This window comes from Leptonychotes weddellii, chromosome 8, assembly GCF_054177405.1.
Source record: "Leptonychotes weddellii isolate Sample4059 chromosome 8, ASM5417740v2, whole genome shotgun sequence".
Taxonomy (NCBI): Eukaryota; Metazoa; Chordata; class Mammalia; order Carnivora; family Phocidae; genus Leptonychotes; species Leptonychotes weddellii.
Genome location: NC_138376.1, coordinates 58,758,722 through 58,775,996, shown reverse-complemented (window position 1 = coordinate 58,775,996; position 17,275 = coordinate 58,758,722). Strand labels below are relative to the sequence as shown.

The window sequence follows — 17,275 nt, the reverse complement described above, 5'->3', positions numbered from 1 at the left end:
GTTTCTATTTCATTGGTTTCTGCTCTGATCTTTATTAATTCTCTTCTCCTTGCTAGGTTTAGGCTTTATTTGCTGTTTTTTCTCCAGCTCCTTTAGGTGTAAGTTTATTTGTGTATCTGAAACCTTTCTTGTTTCTTGAGAAAGGCTTGTATTGGTATATACTTCCCTGTTAGGACTGCCTTTGCTGCATCTCAAAGGTTTTGAACAGTTGTGTTTTCATTTCCATTTGTTTCCATGAATTTTTTAAATTCTTCTTTAATATCCTGGTGGATCCATTTATTCTTTAGTAGGATGCTCTTTAGCCCCCATGTATTTGAGTTCTTTCCAAATTGCCTCTTGTGATTGAGTTCAAGTTTCAAAGCACTATGGTCTGAAAATATGCAGTGAATGATCCCAATCTTTTGGTACTGGTTGAGACCTGGTTTTTGACCAGAATGTGATCTATTCTGCAGAATGTTCCATGTGCACTTGAGAAGAATGTGTATTCTGTTGCTTTATGATGGAATGTTCTGAATATATCTGTGAAATCCATCTGGTCCAATATGTCATTCAGAGTCCTTGTTTGCTTGTTGATCTCCTGCTTAGGTGATCTGTCCATTTCAGCAAGTGGGGTGTTAAAGTCCCCTTACTGTTATTGTATTATTATCAATGTGTTTCTTTAATTTTGTTATTAATTGGTTTATGTAATTGGCTGCTCCCTTGTTAGGGGCATCACTATTTACAGTTGTTAGATTTTTTTGGTGGCTAGACCCTTTAATCATGATAGAGTGTCCTTCCTCATCTCTTAATACAGTCTTTGGTTTAAAATCTAATTTGTCTGATTAAGGATTGCCACACTTGCTTTCTTTTCATGTCCATGAGCATGATTATGGTTTTCCACCCCCTCAGTTTCTTTCTGGAGGTGTCTTTGGGTGTAAAATGAGTCTCTTGCAGACAGCATATCAGTGGGTCTTGGTTTTTTATCCAATCTGATACCCTGTGTCTTTTGATTGGGCATTCAGCCCATTAACATTCAGAATAACTATTGAAAGATATGAATTTTGTGCCATTTTATTACCTGTAAAGTTACCATTTGTGTATATTGTCTCTGTTCCTTTCTGGTCTATGTTACTTTTGGGCTCTTTCTTTGCTTAAAGGATCCCCTTTTCTTGTAGAGCTTGTTTAGTGATGACAAATTCTTTTAGTTTGTTTGTCCTGGAAGCTTTTTCTCTCTCTTTCTGATTTGAATGACATCCTAGCTGGATAAAGTATTCTTATTTAGCACTTGAATATAATATGGTCAGACCTCTCCAGTCTGGCAGGTCTTTGTGGATAGGTGTGGTGCCAGTCTGTTCTTGGTTTATGGCGACACTGAGTTGAACGCCCACTCCTGGGCTTGCTGATTGTAGCCAGCTTCCCCACTCCGATGCCTGGGACTCTGCTGCACTCAGACACACCCATTCTTTGTGATCCCCGGGGGTCCTGAGACCACACTCTCCCACCTAGGATTCTGCCCCACTTTGCCACCTGAGCGCCTTTCAGGCAGGGACATCCCTCACTGGAGCAGACTTCTAAAAGTTCTGATTTTGCACTCCACTGCCATATCACTTTTCAATAGCCAGCTGATAGAGGCTCCCTACCCCGGCAGGCAGTTTATCTTCCACTATATTGCCTCGGATTCATTTCTCCTCACCTCCTACGGTGCAAAAAGTGGCCACTTTTCTGTTTGTAGGGTTGCTTGCAGCTTTTCTTAGATCTCCAGTTGAGTTCGCAGGTTTTCAAAATGATTTGATAGCTATCTAGCTGAATTCCTGGGACCAGACGAAACTACAGTCTCCTATTCCTCCGCCATTTGGGACAGGAACCAACTCCGATTGGTTCTTATATTTTTTTATCTTTTTGTTGAAGTTCTCACGGAGTCTTCCACTCTTCAGTGTGAGCATCTTTATGATTATTACTTTGAACTATTTATTAGCTAAATTGGTTTATGTTTCATTAGCCCTTTTTTGAGGTTTTTGTCTTCTTTCATTTGTTGCATATTTCTCTATCTCTTCAGCTGTATCTGACATGGGGTGTGGTTCCTAGGGCACTCCATGCCGGGCCTGCCCTGTTGGGATGGCTAGAGCTGAAGTGGGTGGGGGCCGGGTCAGTCCTGGGTCTCTCCATGTAGAGGACACCCTGGCAGGACAGCTGAAGCTTAGTGGGTGCAAGTTGAGGGAGTCCCAGGGCTCTCCACACAGTGGGTGCTCTGGCCTGATAGCTGAAGTGGGTGCTAACTGGTTTGTCCTGGGGCTCTCGATACAGAGGACAACCTGGCCATATGCCAGCCAGCAGGTCCTCCTCAGGGACACCCTGGCAGTGCAGCTAAAGCTGAGGTTGGGTGCAGGTAAGTTTCAGCAGAAACTTTGCAGGCCAGAAGAGAGTGGCATGATATATCCCAAGTGCTGAAAGGAAAACATCTACAATCAGGAATACTCTACTGGCAAGGTTATCATTAAGGATTGAAAGAGAGATAAACAGTTTTCCAGACAAACAGAAGTTTAGGAGTTTATTACCACTAAAATGGCCTTACCAGAAATGTTAAAGGGACTTCTTTATGTGGAAAAGAAAAGGACATAATTAGAAGAACATTATAAAAGGAAAAGATTTTATGAGTAAAAGCAAACACACAGCAAAGGGAGTAGAGCAATCACTTACAAAGCTAGTATGAAGGTTAAAAGACAAAAATAGCAAAATTAATTTTAACTAAAAATAAGGGGACACACAAAATAGATGTAAAATATGATGACATATACATTAAAAATGGGGAGAGAAGTAAAAAAATGAAGTTCTTTTAGAATGTGTTTGAACTTAAGTACCATCACCTTAAGACTGTGTATATGTACGTAGCATGTTATATATGAGCCTTATGGTAACCACAGATCTAAAACCTGTAATAGATACACAAGAAAATGAAGAGAAAGTAAGCCAAACAAAACACTAAAGTCAGTCATCAGTCCAAAGGGAAGAGACCTTAGACCAGATGGGCTTAACAGAACATTCCATCCCAAAGAGAAGAAAGGAACACAGAACTACTACAAAAACAACCAGAAGATAATTAACAAAATGGCAATAAGTATATAGATATTAGTGATTACTGTAATTGAAATGGCCTACATGCTCAAGTCAAAAGACATGGTGGGGAGGAGTTGGGAGGAATGGATAAAAAGACAAGACTCCTCTATATGCTGCCTGCAAGAGAGTCGCTTCAGATCTAGACACAGACTGAAAGTGAAGAGAGGGGAAAAGATAATTTCATGCAAATGGAAGTGAAAATTTAAAAAGCTGGGGTAGCAATACTTAAAACAGACAAACAAAGTAGAATTTAAAACAGACATGTAGGGGCATCTGGGTGGCTCAGTCAGTTAAGTGTCTGCCTTCGACTCAGGTTATGATCCCAGGGTCCTGGGATCCAGCCCCACATCAGGCTCCCAGTTCAGTGGGAAGTCTGCTTCTCCCTCTCCCTCTGCCCACGCCCCCCACTCATGCTCTCTCTCTAATAAAATCTTAAAAAAAAAAAAAAAAAGTAGACATAATGCCTTTTTTTAATCTCTACTAATAAAGGGGTTAATACCAGAAGAAGATATAACAATTGTAATTAACTATGCAACCAACATTGGAGCTCCTAAATACATGAAGCATATACTAATAGACATAAATGGAGAAAGTGACAGCAAATACATAGTAACAGTTGGGGATTTTAACACCCCACTTATATCAATGGATAGATCATTTAGGCAGAAAATCAGTGTCTGAGTGACACATTAGACCAGATGGACTTAACAGAACATTCCATCCCAAAGCAACAGAATACACATTCTTTTCAAGTACACATGAAACATTTTCCAGGGCAGATCACATTAGGCTACAAAGCAAGTCTCAATAAATTTAAGAAGATTGAATTCCTATCATGCATCCTTTTCTAACTACAATGATATGAAACTAGAAATCAGTTACAATAAAAGAATATGAATAAACACAAACAAGGAGGCTAAACAACATGTTAGGAAACAATCAAGAGGTCAACCAAGAAATCACGGAGGAAGTGAAAAATACATAGAAGCAACTGAAAATGAAAATGCAGTGTTCCAAAATCTTTGGGATATAGCAAAAGCAGGTGTAAGAGGGAAATTTAAAATGATAAAGGCCTACCTCAAGAAACAAAAATTTCAAATAATATAACCTTATACCTAAAGGAACTAGGAAAAGAAGAACAAAGCCCAAAGCCAGTCGAGGGAAGAAAATAATAAAGATCAGAACAGAAATAAATGAAATAGAGACTTAAAAAAACAATAGAAAAGATCAATGAAACCAAGAACTGGCTCTTTGAAAAAAAAAAAATTTGATAAACCTTTAGCCAGACACACCAAGAGAAAGAGATGGGACCTAAATAAATAAATTCAGAAATGAAAGAGAAGTAACAAATGACACCACAGAGATACAAAGGATTATGAGAGGCTACTATGAAAAATTATATGCCAAAAAATTGGACAACGTAGAAGAAATGGATAAATTCCTAGAAACATACAGTCTTCTAAAACTGAATCAGAAAGAAATAGAAAATTTGAATACACTGATTACTGATTTAATTTTGTTATTAGTAATTTAAAAAACTCTCAACAAACAAAAGTCCAGGACCAGATGAATTCATAGGTGAATTCTACCAGACATTTGAAGAAGAGTTAATACCTATTTTCCTCAAACTAAAAAATAGAAGAGGAAGGAAAGCTTCCAGATATATTCTACAAGGTCATATTACCTTGATACCAAAACCAGACAAAAGCACTACAACAAAGAAAACTATAGGCCAGTAATATCCCTTATGAACACAGATACAAAAAAATCCTCAATAAAATATTAGCAAACTGCATTCAATATATTTTTAAAAATTATTCACCATAATCAAGGGGGGATTTATTCCAGGATATCAGGGCAGTTCAATATTCAAAAATCAGTCAACATGATACACAGCATTAATAAAGTGATGGATAATATATAATCAGCACAAGAGCTGCAGAAAAAGCATTTGACAAAATTCAACATCCATTCATGATAAAGCCTCTCAATAAAGTGGGTGTAGAGGGAACATAACTCAACATAATAAAGGCCATATATGACAAACTTAGAGCTAACATCATACTCAGGGGGCAAAAACAGAGCTTTAAGATTAGTAACAGGACAAGGATGTCTTGTTCTTGCCACTTTTATATAACATAGTACTAGAAGACCTAGGCATAGCAATTAGACAGAAAATAAAAGGCATCCAAATCGGTAAGAAAAAAAACTTGTCACTGTTTGCAGATGACATGATCATACGTAGGAAACACTAAAGACTCCGCCAAAAACCATAAGAAGTAATAAATGAATTCAGTAAAGTTGCAGGATACAAAATTAATAGCAGAAGTCAGTTGTGTTTCTATACACTAATAACGAAGTAGCAGAAAGTGAAATTAAGAAAACAATTCCATTTACAAATGAACATGGGAAAAAAGAGAGAGGGGGCAAACCATAAAACAGACTCTTAACTATAGAGAACAAATTGAGGGTTACTGAAGGAGGTGGCTTGGGGGGGATGGGTTAAATAGGTGATGGGGCCTAAGGAGGGCAGAAACAGATCCATAAAGACAGAAATCAAACTGATTGTTGCCAGAGGGGAGAGTGATGGTGAGATCGACAAAATGAGTGAATCGTAGTAGAGATACAGGCTTCCAGTTATGGAATGAATAAGTCACGGGAATAAAAGGCACAACATAGGGAATATAGTCAGTGATATTGTAATAGCATTGTATGGTGAGATGTTAGTTAGAGTTGTGGTGAGCACAGCATAAGGTATAGAGTTGTGGAATCACTATGTTGTACACTGGAAACTAATATAACATTGTGTGTCAACTATACTTCAATAAAAAATGTCACCTTATAGAAAATATTTTTTCATATATACTCTCCTCCACCTCTCTGTATTATTTGGAAGTAGATATTGAATATCCTATTGTTTTATTCCTAAGTACTTCACCTCGTATCTCTCTAAAATATAGACTAAAAACACAATGCCATTAACCGATACCAAGAGTAGCATCTAAAAAATTAACAACTTTTTAATATTTTCAAATATCTAGTTAGTGCTCAAGTTCCCAGTTGTTCTTTGAGCTATTTAAAGACCTTAAGCCATCCCTAGGGACCAGAAGGCTCTATACATGTAACAGTACTGAGCAAATCAGGGGCCTTCAAATAAAATGTGTATGAGAAAAAAAATTATACAATTAAAAAAAGCTGCTGGACTGGAAAGAAGAAGTGTGGTGGCAGAGTGGAGGGAGGTGTGTGCTTACCACTTAATTCTTTGGCTGTGCCCATTTCCCACTAGGGGATCCTTGAGTTGGGGGATGTTTCCCAGAGACTCATGGATGATCTCTTGTCAGAATCCTGGGCGTCCAGCCCAGGAAATGGTATTCCCTCATTCCTTCAGTTCTCTTTGCCTCTTTCCCTTTCCTCCTCCTCCCCTTCGTCACTGCGGTCTGTCTCAGAGAGTGAGTCCCTCCAACTGCCGCACATGTGGCCGGGCAGATCCCCACTTAACACCTCTACCCTCCACCTCCTCTGCCAGAAAGGCCATATGGGCCTGCGACCACCTCTGCCACCTGTACCACCACCCCTGGCTCCATAGCCTCCTCTGATGTCCAGTCCACCCACTTTCAGGTGCAGAGATGGATGGTTCTCTCAGGTGTGCTGTGCAGAAGTGCTTTTGTTTCATCATAGATGTTTGTTTTGTGGGTCTGGTTAGTTGTAAATTGAAAGGTGGGGAAAAAAGGCATGACTCATGCCACCATGATGTTGATGTCACCTAAAAGAAAATATTTTAACCTAAATTTTTTCACAAACTTTATGGAAAACGTTTGAAGACCATTGAAATGACTATTATTTTTATCTAGAAATGTTTTACAAAGTAATCTCTGCACCTTGAATAGTGCTGTGTAGTTTTATGCAGCTGCCTTGGTATATATTTGCCCGAACTATGATTCCCAAAAGCCAGTGTTTCTCATCACATGCTGTGGCTGAATTTGCAACCAGCTTAAATGACTGTTCATGTATGCTTCAGGCAAATGCTTAAGGATTTATTTGCAAATCATTGTGAAAAGCAAAATAAGGAATAATAGGCTAAGTACCTTACTAAATTGTTGGTAGATCTGTTTTCCAGTTGATGTTCATGAACACTAAGCGCAGCCTGATTTGTAGGTCTTTTATGGTACTACTAAAAACATTATTTCAATGCTAAGTGCAGTGTTTTACTCTTCAGTTATTTTCAAGTACTATTTTTTTATATGTTTATATACACATTATAGGAACTATCCAAAAACCTTGAGCTGAGTACTAACAGTTTCCAACGACAGTTGCTTGCTGAAAGGAAAAGGGCATATGAGGCTCATGATGAAAATAAAGTCCTTCAAAAGGAGCTACAACAACTGTATCACAAATTAAAAGTAAGTATGTGTTTATTTATTTAATGGATTATATATAAAATATATTGAACATTCAGCATTTTAAAACACTTATTCATATTTGTAAGTTGGGACAATGTAATTTACAAAATTCTGCTATTCTCTTTGGTACTTTTAAAGAAAAGTTTTGTTAATATAATCACTGTGAAAAATGCCAAAAGTGACACATTGAATCCTAATAGAATTGATATAACTAAATAAGTTATGAAATCCTGGAAGGAATTATGAGAACTAGAGTTTTTCTCTGTTGCGTGATTAAATATCCCAAAGTTCTTCCTCATATAACCCTAGGATTATTTTAGAAGTTGTTTCAAATAATGCCCTTCATTTTCACAGTGTTGAGAGGAAGCATTCACATTATTTAATTTTGTTAAAGGTGTTCTTAATTCTATCCAGAGGTCGTTGATGGGTGGAAATTTTGTGCAAAATTGAATGTTCATGCATTATCTTACATAGAATTTTTTGTTAATCAAATTCTCAGAACCATAGCCTCAAAATGATAAAAGAACACTGTGTTTTTGAAAAGTCCAATTTTTAACTTGTCAGTAACTCCAAAGCCATGTTTGAAAGATGCTAATGAAATTATTTCGGTCTCTGTTGCCAAGCTTGGAAGACAGTCTTAAGACCTTACTAGCTCTATTAGGTAGGAATGGGAAGAAAATGAATTTTGCCTTATCTACTCTAATTCTTTTGTTTGCCAGTACATATTGCACTGTTTAGGGAGAATCACTGCCCTAACCTAGATGTCCTAGAGATATTCCTTTCTATAGTTCAGTAATTAAGAAGGGAAACTGAACTAGGTATAATATATTCCAATTTGGTAAGGAAAATACCAGTTGACAAGGTGAGAATTTTTGTTTTATTTTAAACTGATACTCTATATCCTTAATTGTATTGGGTTACTTTTCAGGAAAAGGAGAGAGAACTGGATATAAAAAACATATATTCTAATCGGCTACCAAAGTCTTCTCCAAAGAAAGAAAAGGAACTTAGATCAAGAAAAAATGGTATAGTAGCTATTATTATTGAAAAACATTGTAGTTGTCACTTATTAATAATAAAATCAAATAATTCTAAAGTAGAAGGGCAAAGAACTTCACTGAAGTAAATTTAAATTTCCTTATAGTTAATTTTCAGAAATCATGTCTATTTTCTATTTTTCCCAAGGTTTAAATTTTTTCTTATAATTTTTGAAACTTTTATGAAAATAAGAAGATTCCAAACTGGTGCTTGATTATATTTTAATGAACCTTTATTTATGCATCACTTAGCTTTAACAGTTACATATTTTACTAATCTCATTTCATCTATTTTTTTCTACTTCTAGAGTATTTTTTTTTAAGACTATTTTAAAGTAAATCCCAACTGTCATTTCATTTCACTCATAAATACTTTGGTATTATTATGCATATCTTTTTTTTTTTAAACAAAAGTATAAATTTTCCTCTTCTGAATTGCAGAAAGTTAAAAACAAACTAACAGGGTTTACCTGTCTAAATTGTCCTCAAATTACATAATTGCTGGTAAATCCTAGAAAAAAAAAAACAGTAATAGTCATAGAGCTGAGCAAAACATGCATTATCTCATGTAGATGGCAAACATATACCAGTTAAATTCCATATATCTTAGCACTGTTCAATGAAGACTTGTAATTTTCATGGTAGCTGCATGCCAGAGTGATTTTACAGACCAGTGTACAAAAGGAGTACAAACCAGTGAAGACGTGGAGCTGGAAGAATTTCCTGTAACACCACAAACAGTTATGTGTTATGAAAACAGATGGGAAGAACCTAAACGTCTTACTTTGGTGAGTTTAGCAACATGATTAGGTACTAAACTCTAGGTCTGAAGTTATTCCCAAAAACACAATATCAAACATTTTAAAAGTTAGCAATGAAGCTAGTACTGTATCTGTGTAAATATGCAAGTAGCCTTCTAAAGAGAGTATTTTATTAAATTCCTTTGGATTGACTCTTAGTTTTCATTGCATCTTCCAGATGCTTCGGGAAGGTTAGTTGTACCTTCTGGGTTGAAGATAGAGGTTTTTCTTTTTTTGAGAGAGAGAGAGAGAAAGAAAGCAGTGGGAGAGGGAAAGAGAAAATCTTAAGCAGGCTTCATGCTCAGTGCAGAGCCCAAAGCAGGGCTCGATCTCACGATCCTGAGATCATGACCTGTGCTGAAATCAAGAATCAGATGCTTAACCAACTGAAGCCACCCAGGTGCCCCAGAGATAGAGGTTCTTACCTTTTATGTACCCAGATAATTTCTAAAAACCCTCCTTGCTTTTACACTTAATACCAAATTTTACTAGTTTTCAAATAATTTTTTAGGATTTGTCTACATATTTTTTGGCCTCCTATTTGAGAATTTTACAGGTTAGCTGAATGTTGAGCAAAGTATTGCAGTGGAACCTGACTTCAGACCATTCAAATTAGAGTGACATTCAGGGGAGTCTGTGTTGGGCCTTCATTTAAAAGGACTTATAAACCAGAATACCACAATGTTCTTTTCTCTAAGAGGTTCTATATTTTGTATTTATAGTTTTAAATTCCAAAGAAAACAATATACCAGGGACCCAGCATATCTCATATATTCCTGTATTTTTGTGCCTTATAGGTTTCCCAGTGACCCTGAGATTTTTTTCTTTTGGTATAAAAGAGAAAGGATGGTCTGATTGGGTTCCTGAGTAGCTATATCTGCTGAGTGTCTTTCTTCCTATATTTTCACTATCTTTGAAACTAAATCATGTTGTCTTTTTGAAATAGCAAAGTCATTCTTAACTTTAAAAGGACTAAAAAAAAAATGGTCTTTGTAAGATGCAGCATGAGGAGCAGCAACCTGATACAGTGAAAAGGTATAGCCTTGGAGTTAGCACTGCCTTTTTAATTAAATTCTGGTTCTGACATTGTTGTGTGACTTCCTGGAGCCCCAATTCCTAATCTATAAAACAAGGATGGGCTGTCCATCAGGTTGTGATAATAACTAATCACACAGTTTATAAAGTTCTTAAGACTGATCCTGCCACTTTAAAGGGTCTCAGCAAAAGGGAACATTGTTAAAGTGCAAGCAAATTTGCTGTTGGAAAGAGACCCAGAATACAGTGGCTCAGGAAAGATACAAGTTTTCTTTCTTTTCTAATAGATTGAAGGTCAGTCAGTAGTCCATTATAAGTAGACAGCTTTGTTCCTTGGTAGTCATCCTCTGTCTTATTGTTCTTCCATCTTAAAGAGTGTAGTCTTCCTCTGTATGGTTAGAACTGGCTCACCACCTTTGTGAGAAGGAGGAACAAGGAAGTGGAGGGCAAGCAGCTTTTATTTTTATAAATGTGATCGGAAGTTGCATACATTCACTCAAATCCCTTTGGTCCTGTTTAAGTGCAAGGGAGACTAGCAAATGTAGTTTCCAGTTGAGCAGCCTTAAACCCTGCTAAAACTCAAGGGATTCTGTAACTAAAGGGAAGAAGAGGAAAATTGATACTAGGGGACAATCCACTGCTGTATTAATATTAGGTATTTTTCTTTTATTCAGAAAAATTATACATGTGAAAGGGACCATATAAAAGTAATTTTAAGTTTTCATTTTTATTTGATTTAAATATAAAATTTACTGGAGGCTTTGGACATAGTAAGTATAAACTCAAAAGATTCAATGGGGTTGTTACTGCCTGTATTATAGTTCAGCAGCACCTTCTCACGTAGCCTCCACAGTTGGCTAATAACCTTTCCTCATTAACGGAATTAATCAGATTTTGTTGTGAAACGTATAAAGCAAGGATACTTCTGAAACATGTCTTTTCAGAATTTTATGTAGGGTATTGGCTTTAATTCCATGATATTGGTTCTGATATAGGTTATACTTTCTAAAAAAATTTTAACTAAAGTAAATAATCTTGTGGGCCTTTAAAGTATCTTTCAAAGGGTGGTAGCTTGTGACTTACTGCTTTATTAAATTAAAATTTGCTTTAATTTCTAATTTAGTTGGTGTCATATTTAATGGGAGATGACTCTATGATATTTAAATAGCTTTTCCCCCTTTTGACATGTGAACTTGCATTTTTAAAAAAATATGTAATAGGACCTGGAATTGCAAGAGAGAGGTAAACATGAAGAAGCAGGGATTCTAAACCCAATTGTGAAAAGAGAAGAAAAATTTGTTAAAGATCAAGGACTCCATGTTGAAAATCAGGAGGTTGAGAAGCTGGAAGATGGTAAGAAAGAGTTTGTTTACTCAAGTGATGAATCAGCATCCTTTGGGAAAGAAAGGGTTAGCATCCCCTGATATTTTCCAGTTGAACAGTGAATTGGTTATACAGAATAACAGAAGGTTGATACAGTGGTAGGGGATGGTCTGTTAGGAATTACAAACATTTGAATAAAGTTACTAAGGAAAGAAAAACATAACTGTTAAGTTGCTGTTTGGGGTTAGGGAATAAGGACAAGTTACCCTCAGAAAATTCAGATGAAGTAAAATTCAGATAAAAGGGGAAATTTTTGTGTGTATGTTAACTAAAGCATGATGAAGAGATAACTGAAAGACAATGCACTCTATTGGCTTGACCTTGAGACTCTGTAGACTAGCCCAAACATTAAAATCAATGAATTGTGAGGTCCTAAGTTTTCTTTCATTTTAGTATGAAAGTAAATCTTTAACATGTTTAACCAATAGTGTGGAAGTTTAATGAACCAACTCACATAGTTTCAGATACTGAAAATGAAGTTCAGGAATAAATTCATTTCCATCTGGATAAAATGTCTTAAAGGTATGGGTAAGAGGAATCCCTGACTCTAATCCTCTGTATATATTTCATTAGTTTTATAGAAGCTTCTTGCAGAGAAATCCTTTTTTTCCCTTAAAGTTAATGGAACGTAAAATTATGACCTAATTGTTGCTTAAATTAGTGAATGTATATTTGTGTGTGTGTACTTAAAACAATGTAACAGTTGAAATAGAAGATATATTTATATTACTATTGGTTAAGGCACAAAGGGAGATTCTTTCACATTATTAATAAAACATAGAATAGAAAGGTACTGTGGTCTTCCTAGGTACCAGGAAAAGGAATAAAGTAACAGAAGACTGGCCCCTTCTTTTCATCTTTATTTTTTTTTTTCCTGGAGTTTGTATGGAATAATCTCAAACATCAGTGAGAATGTATGCCACTTACTAAAGTTACTAAGAGTAAGTTGTATATCTCATGCCCATACCTTAAAATACTTGCATGTGTACTTTTATAAAATAAGGACATTTTCTTACAACACGTCTCTAATCTGTCCATATTAGTTTTATTAGTTGACATAGTATTGTCCTTTATAGCATTTTCTTCTCTCCAGGATATGATCATGAATTGCATTTAGTTCTATCTCTTTAGTCTTCTCTAAATATTTTGAGATTATTCATCAAAAATGTTAAAGACCATTTTTAAAAAATAGAATGTTCCTCATTTGAGGTTTATCTGAAGTGTTCTCTTAATTAGATTCAACTTAATGTATCTTCAGTCAGAATACCAAATAAGTGATGTTGTGTCCTTCTCAGGGTATGACGCCCAGAGGTTCAAGTTTAAAATAAACCCCATCCATCTCTTCAGTGTACATCCATTCAGTGTATAGCACTATATTAGGTATAAAAAAAATAGAGAACCTTCTTCCTTACCTCTACACTGAACAAAATTTTTTCTATAAATGTGAATTTTAAATGCAATACACATTAAGTATATTCTTTCTGAATTCCAGAATATCAAGTGTAGCAATGAAATTTATGTTCATTCTCACTGTACTGATAACTAAATTAGATAGACTGTTTTGTAACAGATGAGAATTAAGATTTCCTACTTAAAAATAATGACTGCTGTAAAATCCCATTTTTTAAATTTGATTTCATACAGAATGGGAAAAAGAAGAACTTGCTAAAAAGCAAAAAGACAAGGTATCTTTGCTGGAGAGAGAAGAAAAGCCCGCAGTGGAAACTGGAAGATACCAAATGGAAATGTACCAAATTCAAAATGTTGATAAATTGGAAGAGGAGGAAGAAGAAAGGCTGAAGAGAGAAATGCTACTTGCTAAACTGAATGAGATCGACAGAGAACTCCAAGATTCTCGGAATATAAAATGCCCTCCTTTGCCACTGCTACCTGATTCGGAATCAAAACTGCATTCCCCAGGGAGAAGCCCCAAAACATACGTGTTCTCTGAATCCTCAGAGAGAGTATCTAATGGGCATCATCTGCAAGAAATCAGCCTTTTCACTACAAAAGGAGACGGTCAGAATCCAGGAAATATTCGAAGCCCAGCCTCCCCAAATGAGCTTGCATTTGGCAGCTATGTGCCTTCATTTGCGAAAACATCAGGGAAGTCAAATCCACTTAGCCAAAAGAGTGGCCTTGTGGATATCCAAAGAAACAGTATAGAGAAACATAGTAAAGACAGTGTAGATTTAATTACAAGAAGAGAGAAAAAAGCTGATCTGATGGAGCAGCTGTTTGGTGCCAGTGGCCGCAACACCACTGCCTCTAAAAGCAGTGACCCCAGTTCTCGGGCTGCCCGCAAAGGAGACTTGGACCCTCTGAATTTTCTCCCAGGGGATAAGAGCAGCAGGGGTGGAGAACATGATGAAGATGGTGACTCTTTCCTCAGTGAAGGAAGTTTTAATCCAAACAGACACCGATTAAAACATGCAAACAGTAAACCAGCAGTAAAAGCAGTGGAATCTGTAGAAGATGAAATTGAAGAAGTAGCCCTGAGATGACTGACTACAGTATACATTTTTCCAACTGTAAATATTAAAATATTTTAATACAATATTTATTATAAACCTTTAGGATTTTTAATATTAAAAAGTCCTTATTAAGGAATGATTTTTAATAGACAAATACAGTGTAAATGAAAAGAAGTAGATCCTATCTCACCACATAGCTAGATTGCCAAGAATGAAGGAGACTTTTGAATAGACCCAAAAATAGAGATGTATTTTGCTTGGTTTTGGCTTTTTATTTATAAATAGGTTTTACCTCTTAATCAGCTCTATAGGAGGTTTTACTCCATTGGAGTTCATATTTATTTCCTATTTTTATCCCTATTTATTTACTTATTTTTGGTCATGTACTCACGGAAGTAAATACAGTCTTGTCAAGTGGAAATTGAAGGTGGGAGGCTCTGGGTTGGGAAGATAGCTCCCAGATGGTGGAGCACTGGTGCTACTTAGGAGCCCTGTCCTCTGTGGACAGGGGTCCCTTTCTCACATAGCATAGGTGAGCTACTCTTAAGTGGAAGCTGCGACAACATAGGGATTTCCCACTTAAGAGATGCATTAAATCGCTTACCTACAACTCTAACGTATTAGGTTGAGATCAGAAGGCATTTGTCTGTTTGCTTGGATAATTCCTCTGTCATGGCTCCTGGAGGCTTGGGTATAGTGGTAATCAGTAATTCTTTTCCTCCTCCTCTTACACTCTATATCTCAGTGACTGGGTATGAGATTTCATCCTAATATAGAAAGATTTTTCAACTCAGTTATGTTTCCAGAGTAATCTAACTTGGAAATTTTTAATATATATTTTTAAAGTTTGAACTTGCTGTCAAAACCAATGATAATGATCGTGGAATACTGTTGGGCTTATAGGATTAATTTTAAGGCAACCATTGGTTAAAAATGTTTTAGAGATGGGGCTTCTGCCTTGCTGAGTAGGGTGGATATTTTTCTGTTGAAATGTGTTGGTCTTCTGCTGTTTGTAGCTTACTTCAGCTGCAAAGGAGTTGATGACCTTGGATTATGTTGGGTATGATTGGTCTTTAAGAAGTGATAATATACCACCAACTGAGGAGAAAACACTGTTAAAATGAAGAGTGGGAGAAACAGTGTGTCAGGGAAAGCATAAAAAAAAGTAGATTGACACTTAATTCTAAAGTGAGCTTCCCCCCCACCCCCGGAATTTAGTATGTATTCACTAATAGTATGATTTCTGATGCCAAGCATATATACTGATGAGGGGACCTGAGTTACTGTTTTATCTTGAGTTCTTAATGCTTGTTATTGAATATAATTTCATAACTATTTGGCAAGACTTACCTGGATAGGTCTCTAATGAAAAGATATTCTATCTATTGTCTTCTAAATTGCGTTACTGTCATTATTGGGAACCGAGTCTCCCAAAAGTGCTAAACTACATTAAAAAATTGTTTTAGCAAAGAGATTTTTATGTCTGATATAAATAAGCTTTTAGTATGTCGCAAATCATTCTAATATATGTAAGCCACAATATTGTAATGCAGTTCTTGGTAAAATATTATGTAATGTTAATTTTGTTCGTAGTTGCTAATTTTTCTGCCAAAAGTATTCTAATTTTTAGATTGTTTTGTTTTAAGAGGCTTTTTTAAAAGCCTTTTAGTAAAAGTTTTATATTCAGGTCATTTAATTAGTCTCTTGCTTTTTTCCTACATAATGTTTCTAGTCTCTTTCACCAGATATAGTAAGACAGAATTATTAAAATTAAACCTAAAATTAAGTTATAGACTTAGAAGCATTATGGTGTTAGGCATTAAAATTTAGATTAAAGTGTACAGAACAGGTTTTTCTTTATGAACAAACCTCAGAGAGTAAATCATTTTTTTTCTAAATGTCAAGTTAAATTTGTTATTTGTACTAAGAACTCTTAACTAATAAAAGCTAAAAACACACTACGGCTCTTTGTTTGAATGATACCTTAGGTCATTTAGGAAATTCATGGTAGAAACAGGACCTGCAGAGTTAATTTTTATTTCGTTCTTTTTTTTTCCTGTCCAGTATTTTTAATTGAAGTAGATGAATTTGCCCTAAATCAGGTTAGATAGTATGCTAGTCTTATCAGATAATTATAGTTTTAATTAATCCTTTCACCCTTAATAGCTATCCTAATAGCATATATTGCTCATAATATAAAAAAGGTGGGGGTAAGGAGGATTAAATTGAATCATAAAATAAACTTATTTCATGGCTGACTCGCTGTTTTTCTGATCCTCCTCTCCATCTCCTATCAGACATACTCACCTTCTGGTATCCCTGGTTGGGTGTTAGTTGGATACAGCATGCAGATCTGCCTGATGAAAAGGGGAAGGGAAATATCTGTTACAGTGACAATGTGGGGTTTTTAGGATTAAAAAAGGAACTGTAAATTGTCAAGAAAAGATCTGCCTTTAAAGCTTTTTCCTTTCTACACAACAAATGCCCCTTTCACATTAAAGTCACCTTTTATATCATTTGAAAGTGCTCTCTTTTTTAGTAAAGAGCATATACTCATTCATTAACTGGGTGCCCTGCATATAGTAGGTGCCAGGAGAGTAAGACAGACCCTGCCCTTGCCCTCACAGTGAATGCAGAGCCCAGTAGGCCAGACTGTACACATTTCCCTCCCTGCCCTCCCACCCACTCTCTCACTGTCCTTGGGTTTACTCAGCTGTTACTTCTCTTAATACTTTTTAATGTGATTATGAGGGATGAATGAAATACTTAAGTTAATGCTTGGCAGGGTGCCTGGCACATTATAAGTGCTCAGTAAACATTAGCTGTTCTCATTGCTGATTGAGGTTCTTTTAGGGTATAATTGAAAAATAGAGCATAGGTATGTACGTATATTGACACTACATTTTACACAAGGTAACAAGCAAAAAAAAACCCTCCAAATTATCTTAAAACATCTATACTAAATATATTGTGCCCCTTAGGTCTGCACTTAGAACTTTCCTTGCTTTATTCAGCATTAACCGTGCAGTAAGCCTCACAGCAAAAATGAAATA

General features: G+C 36.0%; 1 protein-coding gene across 1 annotated transcript in view; it reads left to right on the top strand.

Annotated features, from left to right (window-relative positions):
* The window catches only part of LCA5 (lebercilin LCA5), a 67,999-nt gene extending 51,819 nt beyond the window's left edge, over positions 1–16,180 (top strand). Inside the window, exons 4-8 of the mRNA XM_006728625.3 lie at positions 7,356–7,493; positions 8,422–8,518; positions 9,176–9,318; positions 11,586–11,718; positions 13,393–16,180. Of these exons, the coding sequence (XP_006728688.1) occupies positions 7,356–7,493; positions 8,422–8,518; positions 9,176–9,318; positions 11,586–11,718; positions 13,393–14,252 (1,371 nt within the window). The 3' untranslated portion in view covers positions 14,253–16,180. The remainder of the gene's footprint in view (positions 1–7,355; positions 7,494–8,421; positions 8,519–9,175; positions 9,319–11,585; positions 11,719–13,392) is intronic.
* Positions 16,181–17,275: the final 1,095 nt, after the last annotated feature.